The sequence below is a fragment of the Symphalangus syndactylus genome, chromosome 24, assembly GCF_028878055.3.
Source record: "Symphalangus syndactylus isolate Jambi chromosome 24, NHGRI_mSymSyn1-v2.1_pri, whole genome shotgun sequence".
Taxonomy (NCBI): Eukaryota; Metazoa; Chordata; class Mammalia; order Primates; family Hylobatidae; genus Symphalangus; species Symphalangus syndactylus.
The window spans coordinates 14,243,723-14,265,730 of record NC_072446.2 but is presented as its reverse complement, the minus strand read 5'-3'; the positions used below and the strand labels follow the sequence as shown (position 1 = coordinate 14,265,730).

The window sequence follows — 22,008 nt, the reverse complement described above, 5'->3', positions numbered from 1 at the left end:
AAACCTGGCAGATACCGCATCTATCTATTAGGTCATCAGAGTTAACATCACCAATAGTAGGACAAGCTGAAGTCTTGTGCCTCCTGCCATGACACACTGGGAATACATCACTCCTGTGATACTCCTGCCAGAAAGACAGAGTCTGAATCCAATCACAAGGAAACATCAGGCAAAGCCAAACAGGGAGACACTGCAAAAAAATGTGGCCAGTACTCTTCCAATATTTAAGTGTTACAAAATTCAAAGACAGACTCGGGAACTGTTCCAGATTAATGGAAACCAGAGAGATAGGACAGCTCATTGCAGCAACTGACCCCAGACTGGGTCCTAGGCAAATGACAATGTTTGCATATGAAGTATGGCTATGACATTAGCACTGTATCGGTGTTAAATTCCCTATTTTGATCATTGTACTATGGTTATATAAGAGAATTTCCTTCCTTTTAGGAGATATACATTGAAGTATTTAGATGAATGCTGCTGTTTGTCCTCAATAAATAAAAAATTAAATTAAAAAATGAAGTATTTAGATGTAAAGAGGGACGACGCCTCCAACTGAGTCTCAAATGTCTCAGAAAATAATAAATACAGTAAATATGCATCTGTCTGTATGTGTGGAGAGAGAAGGAGAAATGGAGAAGAGAAAAAAATGATAAAACAAATGAAACTAAATATAAATTACTAAAGAAGCCAGAGAGAGGTATAGGGGAATTCATATTACTATTCTTGTAACTTTCTTGCAAGTTTGAAATTGAAACAAGATGAAAAGTTGTCAAAAACAAAATTGTGAAAGAATTCTTCCATTCCCCCAACAAAATAAAAAGAGAAGGAGGAAAGAACCGAAGAAGGAAGAAGGAAGGTAAGGCAGGGGAGTGAAGGACCAAAGTAGGGAGAGAAGAAAGGAAGGGATGGAGAAAGGCAGGGATTGGGGGGAAGAAGGACTTCCTGTCACTAAAGTTTGTTATTCTCACTATATACACAGCACTGCCTATTTACAGTAGAAAATGGTTCTGGGTTAGTAATCTACCCATCATTCTATTTGGAATTTGCATACAGGAAGAGGGGAAAGAAAACCAATGGGGGTGGAGCGAAAGGGGAAACTAGTCCATAACACAAATAAGGAAAAGGTTTGTGTCCTCAGAACAGAGAGGACACATATTTCTGATGTGATGCTTAGCAGAGTTGTACAAAGTGACAGCCACAATAAATGAGGATGTGAGGCTTCCATATCCAGGGTGATGGGCAACTGAAGCACTCCCAGTATCTCCATCCACCCCTCTCCATCTGCCACAACTGCATGACTTTATTACTATACAGTATAAAACAAATGCAGAGTCATTAAAAGTCAGCACACCAGTGACAAGAAATTATATTCCCATGGCCCTGGGAACCACTTGTATGAAATGACGATCTTCACTTAGTTGCTTGGAGCCAACTGTTCTTTATAGCATGTAAGCACAAGATTCTTCTTAAATAAGTGCACAAATAAAAATTAGCTTAAAAATAGAAATGATGACAAAAAATGAGGAAGCCTTAATGTGAAAAAGTGTTGAGAGAGAAAAATAGGCTTCTGACAATGAGTTATAATCTCGGAATGCTAATAGCGTCCCTGTAAGCAAGAGGAATTATAATTGGTCTCCGGTGGCCTGTTTATCCTGTCTAGATATAATTACAAGATACAGCTCTTGCAGTTTTTACTGATTCATTCATCCAACAACTAACATTTATTTAGTACTGACTCTGGGCCTGGCACTGTGCTGGGTGCTGATGGTGCAAAGATACCACAGCCCGGTGTTTAAGAAGCTCACCATCTTGAGGGAGAAATAAACAAAAAAGAATTTCACAACTCAACTGCTAAGTGACAGAAGACAAAGCCAACCCTTCTGGCTGCATCAAGGACAGAGTCACTAATATTGCGTAGGGTTTCTAGAAGGACTTCACAAAGGAAAATGCATACATTTCCTTCACAAAGGAAAATGCATACATTTCCTTCACAAAGGAAAATGCATACATTTCCCTTCCCAGGATTCCATGTACCCATGTCCCAACATGGAAGCTGTCCTGCATAACTCCATCTAAAACACCCAGGACACATGCAGTTGGTTATCTCTGATTTTCCCAATCATATATGCACTAGAATTGTTAGCATCAGAATCAACTAATTGTAAGTTCTAATGAGAGTGAAAAGTCGAATGAACATATGTATTTTATCCATGAAGACGTGCAGTCTCTTTGGGAGTTGAGGCACTTCCTCCAAAATGGCACTGCTCTGAGTAGGCGTGTTTATGTACGGTGCAGATGTAGCAATGTTCACACCATCTGGATGCAAAGAGAGCCCCCAAACACAGAGGGCATCTGACCAGCCTAGTTTGCTTCTTTCCTCATCACCCTTTTAGCTAACAGCTCCCTGAATCACCTCCCAATAGATACACACTGGCACCTGCAATGTTTGGGGTATCACCCACAGACTAGCTAAATCAGAACTCTGCCTTCCTAGGGGAGCTCTACAAAGCACACACGTGGCCTTCTCTTCCTTGGATAATGACACACTGTCATTTATTCCACCCACATTGCCATTTCCTAGCTAAAAAGAAGAGATTCTGTCTGTGTTCCACAGCTCTCTGGTACTCAAGGGGCAAGTCCCCCCCAAGGCCCCTTGGCCTCCAGGGTCTGAGGAAATAACTGCAGCAAAGCACACATGGGCCAGACCAGACACCCCACATTCCACTCCCATCAGATCTCCATGGGAGGAAAAGCAGAGGTCCTGCAGGAACACCTGGGAGAAAGAGACAAGCACAGTCTGGGCCATGGTGGGTGGGAGGTTCAAGATCACTTCTGTTCTTGCAGCCACAGTTCAAATCCTATTCATTCAAGTAATGAGACCAGCATCTCACTTGGAATGAAAAATACAATTCATGTGAACTAATTTGTTCTGCAAGTGATTTGTGCAGATAGCTTTTTGAAGGCTTGTAATATTTTCCAAATATTTCTACCAAAAAAAATGAAGAAGAAGAATATTGCTGACAAGAATGGAGTATTTGGAAAGAAAACAAAATAAAAATCATGCAAAAATGCCTTTAGCATTATTTTTCATGGTATTATCAGTCTTTAGGGATAAGATATTTGGTTGTCAGTCGTAACCTTGGAAATTCGCCTAACCAACTTCCAAATGAAAAAGAAGATCTAGTTGGCAAAGTTCACTGCTCAACTGCCAAATACCCCAACTAAATGATATTATCCAGGTTCATTTTGCAAAACAAATTTAATTTCTTATAGAGAAACTTGAAATTTATAAAAGAACCCTGGAGAATTTGAATTTTAATAATCAATTATTCTTCAGCCTGATTCATCTTATAAACATATGGAATATGCAAAAATTAAATTAGTTTAAAAAGCCAGACCTTTAACGCATAGTTGAAAACTTTTACATAAATGAAGAGTAATTGCCAAATGTTCTGATGCTGTAATACATTTTTTTAGCTCCATCGCGTATAATGTTTCTGCACTTTAAAAAAGAAAATAATTCCTTTCTCTAACGTCATTGTTTCCCAAACAGGAAAACAACTATCTTCTGTATATTTTATTATACTCATAATTAATGCTTATGATTTTTTACATCCTTTATGGACAAATTTTTCCTAAAATGCTGGAATAATCCTGGAGCTATTTGCTTCTATAAGGCAAACAGAAAGGGTCATGCCATACAGCAACATTTGCATGCATCAGTGGAGGAGCAGCAGCTAAAGAAAACAAGATGGCCCATTGTGACCTTCCCTTGAGCCACAAAGGAAAAGGCGCAAGGACAAATGGAGGCATCCTGATCTGAAGGCAGGAAAAGCCAGCACTGGATCATCAACTGCTGGTTTGTCAACAAGGGCTCCAGAAGCGGGTAGAAAATCCCGCCTGTATAATCATTTAACTTGCAAACCCAAGGATACCAGACTATTAACTAGAAGACACTGAGCATTTATACTATTCCTTTCACTGCACATCTTTGACTGATAGAAGCACAAATACTTTAACACAGCATCTCCCAAATGCCTGTAAATGTTTGGCCACATCTGCATTCTTCACAGTGACTCTTCTTATTTGCTTACATACCTATCTTAGTCTTCTCCTAATCTACAGACACACAAGTCTACTAAATTTTCTTCTTAATTGTCTAAGTACCACCTAAAATTATCTCACATACCATACTAGGGTTCTTTCTTTGAGAAGGAAGGCCCATGGTCCAAGTAGGTTCAAGGATTTACCTATAAATCTCAGCATCTTGTCCAACAGAAATCTAAGCCAGCTACTGCTGCTAAGCCCAAATCACTCTGATTTCTCAAGCCTTTTCTTCTTAAAACAATTGGTGTTTGGTTTTTTGTCCTTGTGACAGTTTGCTGAGAATGATGTTTCCAGCTTCATCCATGTCCCTACAAAGGACATGAACTCATCCTTTTTTTATGGCTGCATAGTATTCCATGGGAAGGGGAACATTACACACCGGGGCCTGTCGTGGGGTGGGGGGAGGGGGGAGGGATAGCATTAGGAGATATACCTAATGTAAATGACGAGTTAATGGGTGCAGCACACCAACATGGCACATGTATACATATGTAACAAACCTACATGTTGTGCACATGTACCCTAGAACTTAAAGTATAAAAAAAAAACAAAAAAAACTATTGGTGCTATAAGGATGCTTACTTCCAAAACATGCTCACGGCTGAACTGTGAGCTTTCTCCAACCTAGGTCGAGTAACTGGTTACCTTGTTCATGAGAACAGTGCTGACCAAAATCAAACACGTGTAATACTTCAAGTCAGGTATAAGTCAACTTATGGGACAGTGCCCACAGGTGCTGGGCAGTCATTCCCTGGACAGACTTACGCTCACAGCTTCTGCTTTATATTCGTCATCACTGTCTGGGGCAGAGGGCTGCAGCAGAATGGGACACACTTTGTTTTCAATATCATGCTGGAAAATTAGGTCTTGTTCCAGAAGAATCAAGAGCACTTCCTGACTTGATTTTCTCACCTAGAAGGGAAAAAAAGGCAGAAGGTGAAGCACAAGTGAGCAGAAGTGCCCTCAGGATCAAGACCAACCCCACTGAGCAGGGGTGGCTGAGCCGGCCCCTACCTACCCCCACCCCCATACCCTAAACACCCTGAGGACCACTGGGCCTTCCTGCCTTCTGCTGCCCCTCCTGCCTGAGGCCTTTGAATAGGCCACTCCCTCTACCTGACTGGCTACCACTCCTCTGCTCCAGCCCAAAGCCCCTCTGCTCCTGGACCCTGTTCGAACAGGTCCCCAAACAATACTCGACTAGTGCCCTGGACTTTTTCCTTCACAGCTCTTGTTCCACATTTCTGCATTTATATACATACAAACATATAGAGGGTTTTTTTCTGTATGATTTCATAATTGCCATCTGTCTCTCCTGCTGCAGAGAGTGAATTCAGAAGGCAGGTACATCTGATTTATCCTTTGTCTTCCAGTGCACCCTCAGGACCTGGCAGCCTGTGGCACAAAATTTTGCGTTCTGTAAGGATCTGCTGAATCAATGGATGACTTCCTGCCTTTTCTCCTTTGTAGGCAAAGAGACTGGAAAACACTGCAGCATCCTCCTGCGACTTCGTAAACCCTGGCATGCCACATCTGAGATGGGAATTATGTCTGGTACAACAGAACGCACAGGGAAGGGGCCCAAGAAAGAAACACTGACAAAGGGGGATGCTCCCACAGAAAACAAAGGCTCCCCCAGTCTACAGAAGAAGAAGGTGGAGGAGCACTTGTTCTTTGCAGTCTGCATGGAATGAGCAAGCACTAGAACTCAGAGGGGTCCAAAGAAGCTGAAGAGACATTTTTGGGGAAATGAAAGAACATAAAACTCCAACTTACAGACAAAATAATGAAATATGCAATTCACCGCAGTGATGAAAAGGCAGGAAAATAATAACAGGAGCCAGAAGTGTGTAGATGAGTCACAGATGATCAGTCAACAGCAGGTTATAAAAGGTTATAAAAGAGAGCCACAGAGGCAATATGACATTAACACTTCTGACCAGGCGACAGATGAAAACAGTATTTCAGAAAGATCATCCTGGCAGTAGTGTTCCGAGTCAACTGGAGACAATGAAAAGACCAACAGCAGTGAGGTCAGCAAGGTAGCTACTGCAAACATCCAGGCAGAGGGAAGAGACCGGGGCGCTGGCTGCCAGGAGTGAGGAAAGCTGATGCCCCAGCAGCACCACCCGGGCACAGCAACAGGACCTGGGGTGTCACTGGGAGAAGCAAAGGCCCACGCTACCTCTAAAGTGTCACACTCGGATTGCATGTCCAGCACATGTCAGGAGTTGAGAGCATGAGGGGCCTATAGACAAGGACAGACAAGCCCACATGCTGCTTTGCTGCATGATGCTACCCTAGCTGACATACTGAGATGCATGGAGGACAGCAAGGATGGGAGGGCGTGCCAGGCAAGGAGGGGGAAGGCCCTGAGCAGCCACTCAGTATCAGATGCCAAAAGACACCTAGGAGTCTGCAAAGGGTAGTGGGCTGAATGGTGGCCCCCAAAAAGATCTGGCCGCATCACATCTCTGAATCTGTGAATGTGACCTTCTCTGGCGCTCTGCTGATATGATTACGGAGCTTGAGATCACCCAGAGTTACCTGGACAGGCCCTAAATACAATCACGAGTGTCCTTACAAGAGAAAGACGAGAAGAAAACACTGACAGCAGAGGAGAGAGGCCGTGTGAAGTTAGCAGCAGAGATTCAAGTGATGTGGCCACAAGCCCAAGAAGCTGGCAACCGCCAGAGACTGGAAGCAGAAGGAAAGATTCTCCCCTAGATCACCCAGAGGGAACCCACCCTGACGACCCCCTGATGCTGCACTTCCCACCTGTGGAACTGAGAGGGAAGAAACATCTATTGTTTTAAGCTGCGCAGTCTGTGGTACGTTGTTACAGCAGCTCCAGGTAATGAATCCACTGAGCAAGGGTAGCAGGGGAGAAGGCCTTCCAGGGCCAGAGAACAAACAGCACGTTCTAAGGTGCAAGATGATGAACTCTGTGGCCAAATACTCTGAAGAAGCAGGACAAGTTCCAGATGGCAGAATGGGAGGATGAAGGGCAAGCTGAGGTCAGGCCAGGAAAAGCATGCCAGATCCCACTAGGACGTCTGGTGACCACTCCAGGTGCAATGGGAGCCCCCAAGAGTTTAACAGCAGAGGAGCAACACAATCGCACCTGGCTTCAGTGAGGGTGACAGTCTGGAAACCTAAAGTGGTTCTGACAAGAGAGACCAGGTGAGGGGCTCTTGGGCCACTACAGGCTTTCATGAGGCATGATGTCAAGGCAGGGGACAGAAAGAAGAAGGCAGGTGTGAGAGACACTGCTACAGAGAGCTGAGAATGACTACCCAGGATAATCACAGAAGTCAGAGCAAGACAGAGGATAGAGAGACTAGGGCAGGGCGCTAGAGTCTCTAAACTCTATGGGATTCGCTGGACATCTCGACAGAGCCATCCAGTGGGCTGTGGCAATGGAGGGCAGTGATTCACAGACTCCAGAGACCTGGGTGAGAGACAGCAGTCTAGTGTTCAGTTGTGTGTAGAGTCTCCCTAGGGCCACAGCAGCAGACGAGACCATGAAGGGAACCCTGATACCATAAGAAAAGGAAGACCAAAGACAATACCCTAGAGAAGAAACAGCAACTTTTAGGGGCAGGAGAGGATTGGGCTAATGATGGAGACTGGGGAAGACACGGACAAGAAGTGCGGGCAGAGGCAGGGAGGAGGCCTGGAGCTCAAGAGCTAACATGGCAGTGGGTACAGGCTCCGGCTGTGGGGTCTGAATGCTGAGCCCCCATCTGGATCCTCCAAGTGACTAGCTGAGTCATCTTGGCCAAGTGACTTGGCCTCTCTCAGCCTCAGTTTCCCATCCATAAAACTGGATAATCATAGTATCTATCTCATAAACTTGTTGTGGGGATGAAAGGAGCGACAGGCTTCCAATGGTGTCTGGGACATGGCATGCACTAAATGAATACCGGCTGGTACTGTTAGTACAACCATGATTATTGAGAGCCAAAGGGGAGAAATATTTAAAGGATCCCAGCAAGGGGTGTGTCCAGTTACCTTTGCATCCCACTGTCTGGGGTGAAGCAACATTAAATGCCTAGTGGGATCCAGTAAAGGTCTATGCAAATACTCAAAACTGGTCAACAGTAACAAATGGTGCAAATGGGTCAAACAAAGAAAAAAAGAAGAGAAGTCAGTGGGTAGATTAAGAAATTGTGGGAGAAATATAAATACTATATAGGCTATATATACTATAAAGCAGCTAAAATGAATGACCAGCAGCTATCCCGATCAACGTGGTGGGGTCTAAGACACAAAGGAGTCACGCAATCGGCAGAATGGAATCCACAGTCCAATGCTGCCGTCTATGCAAGCTTTCAAGCTCCCAAACAAGACACTCTCTTATTCAGGGGCCACCTGCACAAGTGGTGTGACTGTGAAAACCTGGTGAGAAGGTCGCATGCCAGGCTCAGGAAGGGGAGGGAGGGAGAAGAATGGGATGGAGGAGGGGTACAGAGAAGTTGCCACCATATCTGTAACCTCTAAATAAAAAATAAAAAGATATGCAGAAAATTGCAAAATGTTAACATTTGTTGAATATGAATGGTAGGTATATGGGTGTTTATTACACAATTCTGTCTTGTGTGATTAAAAATCTCATAACATTTTAAACATTGAACTACAAAAAAAAAAAGCACTGGATTTTACATTGAGCAGATTCACTGAGTCCGTGGCAAGATACCTATCCACCAGCTTCCAGAAAGCATCAGCTGCCGCACGAGGAGCTGGTGCCAGAAGAAGAGCCCAGAGGTGGAGGCGATGGAGGCTCCTCTTTGAAAAAGCTTGGCGGTAGGAGAAGGAGTGGGCCACAAGCTCTGAGTCAAGGCCAGGGAACGGAGACAGCAGGGAGACTGAGGACTGATTATAATCAAACAAGAAACCAATGAGAGAGCTGGAAAAACAAGCAAGCTCTGAGACAACCGGATGGGACCACAGAGAGAAACTAAGACATGAGACTTAAAAGGGGGGTGGGACATCCCTTCCTGTGAGGCAAAGGGGAGGAGCTCAGGACCACTGAAGAAATCTGCCTACATTATCAAACGGCACGTGCAGCTGATTCAGTTCTACAAATCTTTACTGAAACCACCAGGTGCCAGACCCTGTGCTAGGTCACGGAAGCCGACAAAATACAATCCTTGGCTCTCACTCAAGAAGGGGAGAGACACTTTGGCTTATGACATTTAGAAGGGCCTCCACAGCCCCATAGCATACAACAGGCAGCCTCATGAAACCAGACATCCAGCCTCCTGCCTTCTCCAGCCCAGCTGCTACTCAGCACCCACAACCACATCTCTCTGCTTAACTAGCAATTCACCCATACTTCACAGCGGGGGTGAACAAGAGGAAAGGAGATAAGCCAAGCCAGCCTGAAGCACAGCCCTGGAGCACAGCGACAACTCAAAAAAGAGGTGCTGTGAGCGGCAGCAGTAGTCCTTGCAATAGCACTGATATTACCCCCAACATTGTGAATTTCATGCCTCACATGTTCAGTGACCATGAAAAGTACCTGCTGATGAACAGAGAAGAGCCAGCTGGCCTGAGATGCAGATGCTAGCTGGAACCTAGCACACCCATCCCATCCCCACACGCACAAGAATCTTCGTCTTTGCCGAATTCAGAATCCTAATCGGGGACCTTTGGGTGTTTTCAGGGGCCCCCCTGTGGATGTCGGAAAGAGTCAGCATCTGTTAAAGGAAGACAGAGACTGACAGAAGAGAGGAGGGGGTATTTGGGAAGGGCAAGAAGGTCAGAATCATAAGGGCAGAGGAGACAGGCAGATGCCAGCAGAGTCAAGGGCAGAAAGGGACAGGTGCCCAGGAAGGAGTCTGGGCTGTGCCTCAGGGAACAAGAGGTCAGTGAGAAAGAACTTCAGCACTTTTCTGTGTTTACTAAGGGTGGGAATGAAGACGAGCGGGTGCCCTCAAGGGGTTAGGTACTTTTGATGGAAACAAAGGAGACAAGGCTTGGCTCTAGCTGGATGGAAGGGGTGAGGGGAGAGGATTTCGTCAGTTCCTGGGTGGCGGCTCTGGGGAGTGTGTGAAGTAGGTGGTGGTTCCCTGCATGGAGACAGGGGATGAAGATTGAAGGCCTCTATTTGCTCTGTGATGTAAAAGGCAGGGTCACCTGCTTGGCGCGAGGCAGGGAGAGGGGAGGAGGCCTGATGAAATGGCGAAGGTCTAAAAGAACTGCGAAGGATAATGGGAAATGCAGCTGATGAGGGACAAGGGAAAGGACGGCCAAGCAACGCTGCAAGCCCAGCCACGACTGGAACCCATCAATCTGCAACGGCACCAATCAATGCACGACAGGACTCCCTCCACCAAGCTCGGCAACCAGCAGTGGAGGACACTGAAGGGCTGGGGAGGACAGGCAGAGCCAGTGTGGCAGAAGCACCACCAAACGGACAAGTAAATAGAGGGTGATGGCAGGGAAGGCCTGAAAGGGTGGCACAAGAGAGGGAGCCGCTGAGGAACAACAGGAAGTAAATGCAGGCAGGAAATAGGGGCTGCGGAGCCAGAGGCCTGTGGGGGCAGGAAGGCCCAAGGCAGGGGAGCAAAAAAAAGAGGGAGTGGAAGTGGGAGTGCAGAGGTGAGGCAGATCCGGACACACTGGGAAGCTGGATGCAGACACAGCTCAGGCTGACCATGGGAGTGCCTGCTCTCAGCCATGAATACCACTCTTCAGCAAACACACACTGAGTGTCAGGCACCATACTAGATTCTGGAGTCAAAACCACGCTTCCTGCCTCGGCTCTTCTGGAAGAGAAGATACGGCAATGCTACTGGACAAAGGTCAAGAAATGTCAAATCCCCTGACTCTGTGTAATCTCATTTTCAAGAATGAATCCAAAGGAAAAAGAAAAGTCAATGAAAGAACAAAACCACATCCTTTCCGATGCTCACTGCATCACACACACACACACACACACACACACACACACAAAACCTGAATGAAATCCAAGTATTCAACAAAATTAAAAATATGACGATTATGAGGAAAGTGTTTTACCGCGTCTGTGATGGGGCTTTCTGAGGGCAGAAAATCTGTCCTGCTCAGCTCCCCATCCCCAGGCATGAAGCACTGTGCTTGGCTCATAATGGGCACTAAGAAACTGTCCGAATAAATGAATGAGTGGGGAAACTGTGTCACATTATGATTAGACCTATGTGGAAAAGAATGTTAGCACCTAGAGAGGAAAATGCAAAAATAATCAAAACACCAAATGTTAGGACAATAGAAACAGGAGGACTTTTTTCCTTATTTGAAAACTCCACTTGATGCTGTCACACTGCTTACCAGTACAAAATGAGGATTGGCTCTTTTTAAAATGCATGGATCAAGGGAGAAATACAAGCCAAAACTTTAGAATCTCTTGAAAATAATGACAATGAAAACATGGTGTATCATTAAAAATCAAATAAATTTACTTTTTGTGGAAAACCATCCCCAAATACACTAGCACAAATAGAAATGATGCAAGTCTATTCACTGCAGCAATTTTAAAGTGGCAAAAGACTGGAAACAGCCCAAATGTCCATCAGTAAGCTCTGTTCTGTTCCCCCACTGGAGTACTACACTGCAAAGATGGAGTGAGGACGCCACAGATGCTGGGGCCTGCACTCGGGGTGCTCACAGAGCATACAGCATGGGGCAGCAGGAAGAGGGAGCTGCCCGCACCCGAGAAACAGGCACGAGTGTGCAGAATGCAAGGACATCATCTCAGTTGTTTACATGTATGTACATGCACGTGTGCGTGTGTGTGTGTGTTTTCAGAATCCAAATCAACCAAAAAGTAAAAGAAATAGTTACCTAGAGGAGAGGGAGAGAAGAGGTGGGGGCCAGGGATAGAAGTCAGATTTCTCTGAACATGCTTTGTTTTACAGTTTTGACTTTGGAATCAAGTAAACATTTTAAATAATTATAAATCAAATGTACAAGCTAAAACAATTCCTAAAAATAAAAAACAAATGGGAATAACTATATATCAAGTTGGTGGCTTAACCACAAAGAGAAGGATTAATGCAAGTGACTTTAAAACACAATAACATGAATATGACTCGGTACCTCTACCAGGACATGGCCTAAAATCACAAGGAATTACAAAGAAATCTTAAGCTATGTTCAGTAACCCCATCATATTGTTAGTAATACTGGGATTTTTATTTTGGATACACAGACATACACATGTATGCTAATGTCATCAGGAAGTAGGATTTATATCATGCAAGTGAAAAAAGACACAAAATCAAAGAAGTAACGCCCTATAATGCTAAATTTGAGTTGGAAATATCAAGATACACTCGAAGACTTTTTATCTTTAAAAAAATCATTGTGTCACGAGAAGCAACAAGTGCCCCCCCAGTACCCACATTGCATTTTCTTATTATTTGCCTCATAAAGGAACCTGGGCTCTTGGAGAAATGGTTGATCCCAGGTCGAGGTGCACTATCACAGTCTACTGGGTCATGTTAAGAAAGATTCTGGAGCCAACTTGAAGGGCTGCAACTGGTCAAAGCTGGGACAACTTGATCGTCCAAAAGAAGAAGTACTGGATAGCATTAGGAGAAATACCTAATGCCAATGACAAGTTGATGGGTGCAGCAAACCAGCATGGCACATGTATACCTATGTAACAAACCTGCATGTTGTGCACATGTAGCCTGGAACTTAAAGTATAATTAAAAAAAAAAAAAAGAATAAGTACTGTAACAGTTTGAAACATATCTACTATGTTAAAATGCAGGAGTTCCGAACAATACTCTAAAAAATTTTTAAAACCTAACTGGTAACCTTTGTAGATTATTAAAATGCCAATGATGATTCTGGAAACTGGTAAATAAAGGGATAAAATAAAGCATTTATCCTATCTTTCCTATTCAAACAGGTTTTCAGGGCTATCAAATAGTTGATAGAGGAAGTCTTTACAGAAGAACTCTAGCTATTAAACTAAAAAGAAATGTTGGAATTAGTGTGTCAGAATTTACAACCTCTAATGAGATACTGGATCAGGGCAACCATCACCAATGGTTGCTCATATGATGATGGAGAACTTTATAGAAGTTTGGCCACCTTTACAGAAAAGGTGGCCAAATTCAGCATTAGGAAAAGATAACCATCCAGAGCTTTTCTGCCCCCCTGATTTGATATAGCAAGAAAACACAAACCATCTACAAAGTATTCTCACTAAAATAGAAAATCTGAGTCTGGCTGAGCTTCCAACTTAGGTACTAGTTTATAAGAAATGCCCGGCGTAGAGCAACATCTTAACTACGGAGATGCAATAAACCATATCCCAAATGTGGGAAATTCTATAAAACTAATCACCTGGCTTCCTTAACACATAAATAGCAAGGGAAAAAAGTGGGGAGGAGCAACATTATAAATTTTAAAAGATCTAAGAGACTAAGGAGATCTTAAGGTTATAATTTTTCAAACCTGATTGTTTGGATCTGTGAGGTACCTCACTACAATAGGTATGAGATATTCAGAGAGCACCACTGGAAAATTTGATCTGTTTTCTTGTAAAAAAATGGCAATAGGAGGAATCTGTTCCATCAGCTCAGTCCGCACTGTGGGCTCTGCAGCAATAAAAAATTAAAAAAAAATTATATTAAGAATAAGCCAAGCATCTTAGATAGTATATACTGATAGTTTCTAGCTTTTCTTACTAAAGTACTTCATCAAGGAAATTAGACAAATGCAGTTTAAAAATCATTTCCCGTTTAGAGTATTTATGCTACAGACAGGCTTAAAAAGCTAATGAGCTATACAGCAATATAAAAACATAAAAAGAAGAGAGAATGACAACTCTATTATAACAAGCCATATATAAATCGAGGAGGGAGCAAGAAGTCTGCATGCTGGGCCAGCATCCAAAAGCCATTACAACTAATGGCTTATATGCCAGACCTATGGGTTGTGCTTATTTAAATTCTAGCCAGAATGTATACATTATAAATAATTCTTTCATAAATGCACTCTGCCACAATCCACGCATCCCAATTATTTCTAAGGCAAAGCATTAAACAAAAGAGCGGCTCTAGCTCCAATATACCACATTAAATTTAACACAAATGTATAATTGCTACAGCACTGTAAATGGTGACTCATTTACAAAGAGAATCCATTTAAAGACTCAAAACATCCACTTGGGCCTTTTTAAAAGCACTGTGTTATATTCATATGAATATTTTAAACTAATGTGGGAGCGATACCGAAGGCTTATTTTTCTATTTTCAGTTAAAATGATTAAATTCTAAAGGCTGAGAGTCCTGAAACTTTCTGAAGCTTCTCATCATTCATTCTGAATGCAGGAAGGAGGGGGCTGTGGCACAGCTGTCAGTACCGGCCGGCCCCACCACTCATTCATCTAACTCATCTTTACTGGGGCTCAGGGGAAGACAACATCATCGTGTCTGGCGTACAGCAACGTGCTTTTCTTCCACGATACCAATCATGGAGAGGTAGAATGAGAAAGAAAAATCAAGATTCGCCTTGAGGGAAACTAATGACTGAGATTTTCGAACCCAAGAGGCTTCTTTAGATTTGGCATTTCTTAGCAACCAGTAGTCTGGCAAAACTCAAGAAATACCAAAGGCCTAACTGCCAAGGCAAACAGCATTCATAGCCATTAATCATTTTAATTTTCTAAATATAAGAAAATTTCAGTCAAAATTCAAATAAGACATACATTCTTCAAGACAAAATCCATTCATGGTTAGAAATTGCTTAAAGGTTATTGATTAATAAACAGGGTTTTTTTTAAATAGTTATTATTGGTTATACATAATTTCTTAGAAATTCATAAGTAAAAAATAAAATTATACAGTACTTATACAAACCTGCATCTTCTGACAATCTGACTACAATCTCCATTACCGTTAGGAAGTCTTCTTCATTGTTACTGAAGTCCTGGAAGATATCAAGCAGCCCTCTGGCAATAATCTGCCTATGGAGACAAAAACAATGCACATGGTTACTGGGGCCACACTGACCAAAGGACCACAAGGTTCCAGGCATTACGCTAAGAGCGGGTAAGTGCACCTGGGCACAAGACAAAATGAGCAAGCTGTGTCCAGAAGGAGGACAGAGGCTACCCAGGAATGCCCAGCGACGGCCATTCCAGTGTGGGCCACAGTCCTACAGGAAAGGAGGCCTGCATCTTCTAGTCTGGTAGTCATCAGAGTTTGAAAACGTCCACTTGAGAATAAGGCAAAACCTTTTTCTCATTTTTTGACTGGTTCCTCAGGCCTACACAGACTTGGAAGAAAAGCTCAAGGCAGTTGAAGGGAACTAAGGGACCAATAAATGCAGAAGAGAAAGGCCCAAAGAGGCATCTGATGGCCTCTTAATGACTGAATAAGTGCCGACTAGAAATTCTGCAGACATTCTCTCGGAAAGCCTTGAGAGAATTTTTTAAATTCAGATATTTCTCCACATTTATTATTTTTACTTTCCTATCTCCCTGTGCTGATTAACCACAAAACCTGTAAAATGAGAAGGACCTAGAGATGTTTATTTTGAGGGGAGCAAGGGAAGGAGGAGCTGGGGAGACTGCATCCCACTATAGGCAGAACTGGTCAAGAGAACCAAGGTAGAGTCAGAAGTGGCAACTACCAAAAGGAAAGAGAAATCATTGCAGTCCACTGGCCTGAGCAATGTACAGGAGAACAGTTAAGTCAGCTCAAGACTCAGGAACAGGCCGAGACTCAACTCAGAAAAGTCTCAGCACAAGATGGCAAGCAACAGAGGAATGACGTGCACTATGGCATTCTACACAGAGGAAGCTCTGGCCATGGGGGTAGACAATGTGATTGTCATTGCAGGACCAAGTGACATTGTCCCATCATAAGCATGATCTCAGCTAGAGCTACAAAAGGCCTACTGAGGAGAAACGTCAAGATCTCTGCAACAGCTAATTCCTTCAGTATACTCATCAATGGAGCAGGCGGGGGACGGGGGTACCCTAAGGTGTGGGGCCTTCCCAAAGAGTGGACCCACAAGCCCAGGAGGCCACTGTGAACTGTGGACCATCCAAAGACAGGAAATTAAAAAAGAATAAAGACTCTTTTAGACATTCAAAATATCTGCAACCAGCAGATCTGAACTATAAGAAATGATAAAGAAAATCCGATGGAAATGTGAATCTGCGGAAAGGAATAAAGAACACCAGAAGTGATAACTACATGCATAGATATACAAACTTTTATGTTATTATTTAAATCTCTTTCAGAAATAATTGACTATTTAAGTTAAAAATAACACTTTATTATTATTGTGGATTTATAACACGTATATAATAAAATGCATGACAAAAATCACATAAAGACCAGGAGAGGGGAAACGAAGGCATACTATGATAAGGTCCTTACACTACACATGAAGTGGTAAAATACCACTGGAAGGTAGGCCATGATAAGTTAAATATACATACTATAAATGCTAAGGCAACCACTAAAATAAAAAAACAATGAATTATAACTAATAAACTATTTAAAAAGCAAACTAAAATCACAAAGAAGTTCAGTTAACTCAAGAGAAAGCAGATAAAGAACAAAAAGGGAACAAAACAGATGTGACAAATAGAAAACAAACATCAAGATGATATACTTAAACCTAACTGCATCAATAATTACATTAAATGTAAATAGTCTAAACATTGCAATTAGAAAAAGATTAACAGAATGGATTAAAAAAAAACCAGACCCAACTACATATTACTTATAAGAAATACATGTTAAATACACAGATGCAAATAAATAATAAAAGATGAGTATATCATGCTAACAATAGTCCAAAGAAAGCTGGAGTAGCTATATTAATATCAGACAAAACAGATTTTGGAGCAAAGAACATCACCAAGGAAAAAGAGGTCATTTCATAATGATAAAGGAGTAAACTCATGAAGAAGACATAATTATCTCAAATGTTTATATGCCTAATAACAGAGTTTCAAAATAAATGCAGCAAAAACCAACACAACTGCAAGGAGAAATGGACAAAAGTCAATGTCGAAGTCCAGAAACAAACCCACACACATATCAAGTGATTTTTTTTTTTTTTTTACAAAGGTGAACAGGGAAAGTCTTCAAAAAGTGGTGCTAGAATAAATAGCCATATGGAGGGAAAAAAGAACATTGACTCTTATTTCACACCATAAACCAAAATTAATTCAAAATGGACCCATAGATTTAATGTAAGAACTAAAACATAAAACTTCTTGAGAAAAAAAAATCTTTGTGACCTTAGGTTAGACAAAGATTTCTGAGGAGTCAAAGTATACAAACCATAAAAGAAAAAAATTGATAAATTTGACTTCATCAAAATTTAAAACTTTGCTCCCTAAACCACACCACTGAGAAAATAAAAATCATGAGCCACAGACTGGAGAAAATATCTGACCAAAACTGGTATCCAGAATATATAAATAATCCTTGCCCTCTTATAACTCAATAATAAGCAGACAAACAGCCCAATTAAAAGAATAAGTGTTCATAAATGAGCCCAGCACATTATTAATACTAATAACCGAAAGATGGAAACAAACTAAATATCTGTCAACTGAGGAGTGAATAATCAAAATACTATGTATCCATTCAATGGAGCATTATTAAAGGAAATGAGGTACTGATGCATACTACTACAACATGATGTAGCTTTTTTTAAAAAAAAAAAAAAAAAAAAAACACAGGGTCTCACTCTGTCACCCAGGCTAGAATGCAGTGGCATGATCATAGCTTGCTGCAGACTTGAACTCCTAGGCTCAAGTGAAACATGGATGAATACTGAAAACAGCACGCTAAGTGAATGAAGTCAGTCACAAAAGACGACATACTGTATGATTACATTTCTATAAAATGCCTGGAATAGGCAAATCAATAAAGACACAAAGTAGAAGAGTGGTTGCCTAGGGCTGGGAGATGGGAGAGGAATGGGTAGTGGTTGCTAATGGGAACCAGGTTTCTTATTGAGGTGATAAGAATGTTTTAAAATTCATTGTGGCAATGTCACACAACTCTGTGAATATGCTACAAACCATCAACTTGAACACTTTAAAGTGGTGAAACGTATGACATGTAAACTAAATCTCAATAAAGTTGTTTTATTCTTTTAAAAAGCAAAAAATTTTAACAACTTCACAAAAGAAAATATACAAACAGCCAAGAAATACAAGAAAAAATTCTCAACATCACAAGTCTTCAAAAAACTACAAATCAGCCAGGCACAGTGGCTAACACCTGTGATCCCAGCACTTTGGGAGGCCAAGGCAGGCAGATTGTTTGAACCCATGAGTTTGAGACCAGCCTAGGCAACATGGTGAAACCCCGTCTCTACAAAAAATACAAAACTTAGCCAGGCATAGTGGCACACACCTGTAGTCCCAGCTACTCAGGAGGGTGAGGTAGGAGGATCACTTGAACCCAGAAGGCAGCAGTTGCAGGGAGCTGAGATCGCACCACTGCACTCCAGCCTGGGTGACAGAGCGAGACCCTATCACAAAAAAAAAAAAAAAAAAAAAAAACCTGTCAAGATCATGAAAGACAAGGATAGAACAAGAAATCATCACAGATGGAGGTGCCCCAGGAGACACGGCAACTGTAAATGTAATGTAGTACCCTGATGGGATCCTGGAGCACAAAAAGAACATTAATGGAAAAATGGAGAATCCAAGTCAAATCTGTAATTTAGTTAACAGTATACCAATGCCAATGCTATTTTCTTAGTTTTGATCAATGTAACATGCTTATTTAAGCCGTAAACATTAGAGCAGTTTCCTGACCTCAGTATTACTGATATTTTGGAGCAGGTAAGTCTTTGTTGGTAGGGGGAGGGGCTGTCTGGTGCACTGCAGGATGTTTAGTAGCATCCCTGGCTTCTACCCACCAGTAGCACCCTCTGTGCCCTGAGATGTGACAACCAAAAATATATCTAGACATTGTATAAGATCCTTTGGGGGCAAAATTACCCATAATTGAAAGCCACTGCATTAGAAGTTGGGCAAAAGGTATAAGGGAACTCTCAGTACTATCTCTGCAACACTCCTATAAACCTAAAATTATTTCAAAATAAAAATCTTAAAGACAAAACAAAACACAAGGCCAAAAATGCAAAAGCTACAATGAGGTAACACTACAGCTACTAGAAGAACTAAAATGATAATGACAATACCAAGTGCTGGCAAAGACATGAAATAGGAATCCACAGACATTGGTAGAAATGCAAAATTGTACAGGTAATTTGGAAAACAGTGTGGCAGTTCCTCTAAAAGCTAAACATACACTTACCAGTCAATCCAGCAATTTCACTCTTAGGCATTTACCCATACGAAATGAAAATCTATGTCCACGCAAAGTTGAATGCAAATGTTCATATAAGCATTATTCATAACAGCCACAAAATGGAAAACTCCCAGTGTTCCCTGAACCGGTGAATGCGATACAAAACACAGAGTATCTGTACACACTCAGCAATAAAAAGGAATGAGCTATTGATAACAACAGGGATGAATTTCTAATGCATTTTGCTAAGGAAGAGAAGCCAGACATGTAAGAGTACATCCCATATGACTGAATTTATATGAAATTCTAGAAAAGGCAAAATCTTTTGAAAACATCAGAAACAGGGTCAGTGGTTGCCTGGCCCTATGGTGGTCAGGGAGGGAGGGAGTGCCAGACAGCCAAGGGGCAAATAAGGGTACTTGTCAGGTGACTGAAACTTTTGAACTCCATTGTGACAATGATTGGATTACTGTATACATTTACCAAATTCATCCAAGTGAATGATTAAAGTGGGTGAAGTTTATTGCATATAAACTATGCCTCAATAAACGCTCTTTAAACACAGACATTGATGAGGGATAAAGTGAGGGCCATCAGCAGTGGCCTGCGGTGATCTGGAGGCCTCCCATGCAAGCAGAGGAACTGGAGCTCCTGAAGGCTTTCTCTGATCAAGTAAAAAGAGGCCCCTGACTGCTTCTGTCCACTCCTCTGAGCAACCCACCATCCAGGAACAATGTATGTCATTTCTGGCCATGCATGCATCAGAAGAATTCAATGAAGTTGAAAACCCACCCTGACTTGCAGGAAAAAAAGGCTACAAATACGGAATTCAAAGGGGCAGTCCTTTGGCCCAGTATACTACAGGAAGAAATCCATCAACTCAAGCCTGTATCCAGGGAGATTTATACCACCCTTGGGATGAAAGATCAAGATCTGGCAGCCAAGAGGTTTTGGAAAGTCAGAAGAGACACTGCAGAGAAAGTCACTAATTACATTTCACTAGACCACATTCATTCAGCTTCCCTTGGGAAATCAAGCAACTAAGATCCCCAATCTGCTTCTAGGGCCATAGAACAGAGAGGCAAATCTATATCCAGCCTCAAGTGGTCACAAGGGACCTGCCCTCTTAAAGAAAGCGAGGAAAGGGATAAGAGAGGACCCCTGAGGCAGAGACAACTCCACAACAGAACAGGAGAGAGGCAAAGACTCAAACAAATTGGTGCTTTGGAACCACCATTTTGGAAAACCTGGCTGCTTTGCAATGACCTGGAGAGCCCACAGTGGATGAGCAGAGTCCCGAAGCCTCGGCCTCAATACTTCTCACTTGTTTGTTAGCTTTGTTAATAAGATGAAAGAAGAAAGCGGGCCTCTGGAGAGACAAACCCTGCCTGACTCAGAAGAGTGCAGGGAGACTCAGCGACATGATGTGTAGCAAGCACAAAGTTGGGGAGTGGCACACTGTAAGTCCTCTACGGTGCCAGCTACTAGATTACAAGACATGCAGCTGCCAACAACAAATGAATAGAGAGAAGTTTAAATAAATTATGATCTATTTATACCCTGGCATACCACGCAACTATCTGTATGGTCTTAGTACCTCTAGATATGTACTAAGTTAGAAAGATATCCATGATATATTAAATGAAAAAAGGTGAAAAATTTTGCATATGGTATGAGCCCATTTCTTTTTTTTTTTTTTTTTTTGAGACAGAGTCTCCCTCTGTCCCCAGGCTGGAGTGCAGTGGCGCAATCTCAGCTCACTGCAACCTCTGCCTCCCAGGTTCAAGCGAGTCTCCTGCCTCAGCCTCCTGAGTAGCTGGGACTACAAGCGCACGCCACCATGCTCAGCTAATTTTTGTACTTTTAGTAGAGATGGGGTTTCACCATGTTGGCCAGAATAGTCTTAATCTCTGAACCTTGTGATCTGCCTGCCTCGGCCTCCCAAAGTGCTGGGATTACAGGCGTGAGCCATCACGCCCAGCCAAGCCCATTTCTTAATACAAGTTACATTTAAGTATACATGTGCAATACATGTACACATAAACACATTCATATATACATACACTTATTTAGGAAACAATCTAGAAGGGTACCCACCAAACTTCACAGCTCTTCCCAAGGTTGTAGTGGGGGAGGGAGGGAAACTCTATTTAAATTCCTGAAGTTGTTAAATATTTCAGTGGGCATGTATTACGTTTGTGAATTTTTTTTTTAATATAAAGAGGATGGCTGGGGAGGCCAAGGCAGGCGGATCACTTGAGGTCAGGAGTCCAAGACCAGCCTGGCCAATATGGCAAAACCCCATCTCTACTAAAAATACGAAAATCAGCTGGGCATGGTGATGTGTGGCTGTAATCCCAGCTACTCGAGAGGCTGAGGCACGAGAATCACTTGAACCTGGGAGGCAGAGGTTGCAGTGAGCTGAGATTGCAACACTGTACTCCAGCCTGGGTGACAGAGGAGTGACATCTCAAAAAAAAAAAAAAAAAAGAGGATGGCTTAATTTTATGTGGCAATATAACCAATGTTCCCTGGACATCCAGCCATGGAAGTAGCCCTCCGTGTCTTTGTTCCTTCCTTCCCTAACTCAATCACTCAGTTA

General features: G+C 42.3%; 1 protein-coding gene across 21 annotated transcripts in view; it reads right to left on the bottom strand.

Annotated features, from left to right (window-relative positions):
* The window catches only part of LOC129474160 (putative serine/threonine-protein phosphatase 4 regulatory subunit 1-like), an 86,508-nt gene that overhangs the window by 27,345 nt on the left and 37,155 nt on the right, over window positions 1-22,008 (bottom strand). For 19 of the 21 annotated variants that reach the window (XR_008654465.2, XR_008654466.2, XR_010119341.1 and 16 more), the window contains 3 exons: window positions 14,970-15,076; window positions 13,564-13,706; window positions 4,876-5,022 (listed from right to left, as the gene is read on the bottom strand). Coding sequence is in view for 17 of the 21 variants with exons in the window: in XM_063633425.1 (XP_063489495.1) it covers window positions 4,876-5,022; window positions 13,564-13,706; window positions 14,970-15,076 (397 nt within the window). In the remaining 4 variants the exon portion in view is untranslated. The remainder of the gene's footprint in view (window positions 1-4,875; window positions 5,023-13,563; window positions 13,707-14,969; window positions 15,077-22,008) is intronic. The other 2 variants (XM_063633428.1, XM_063633434.1) reach the window with 2 other exon arrangements.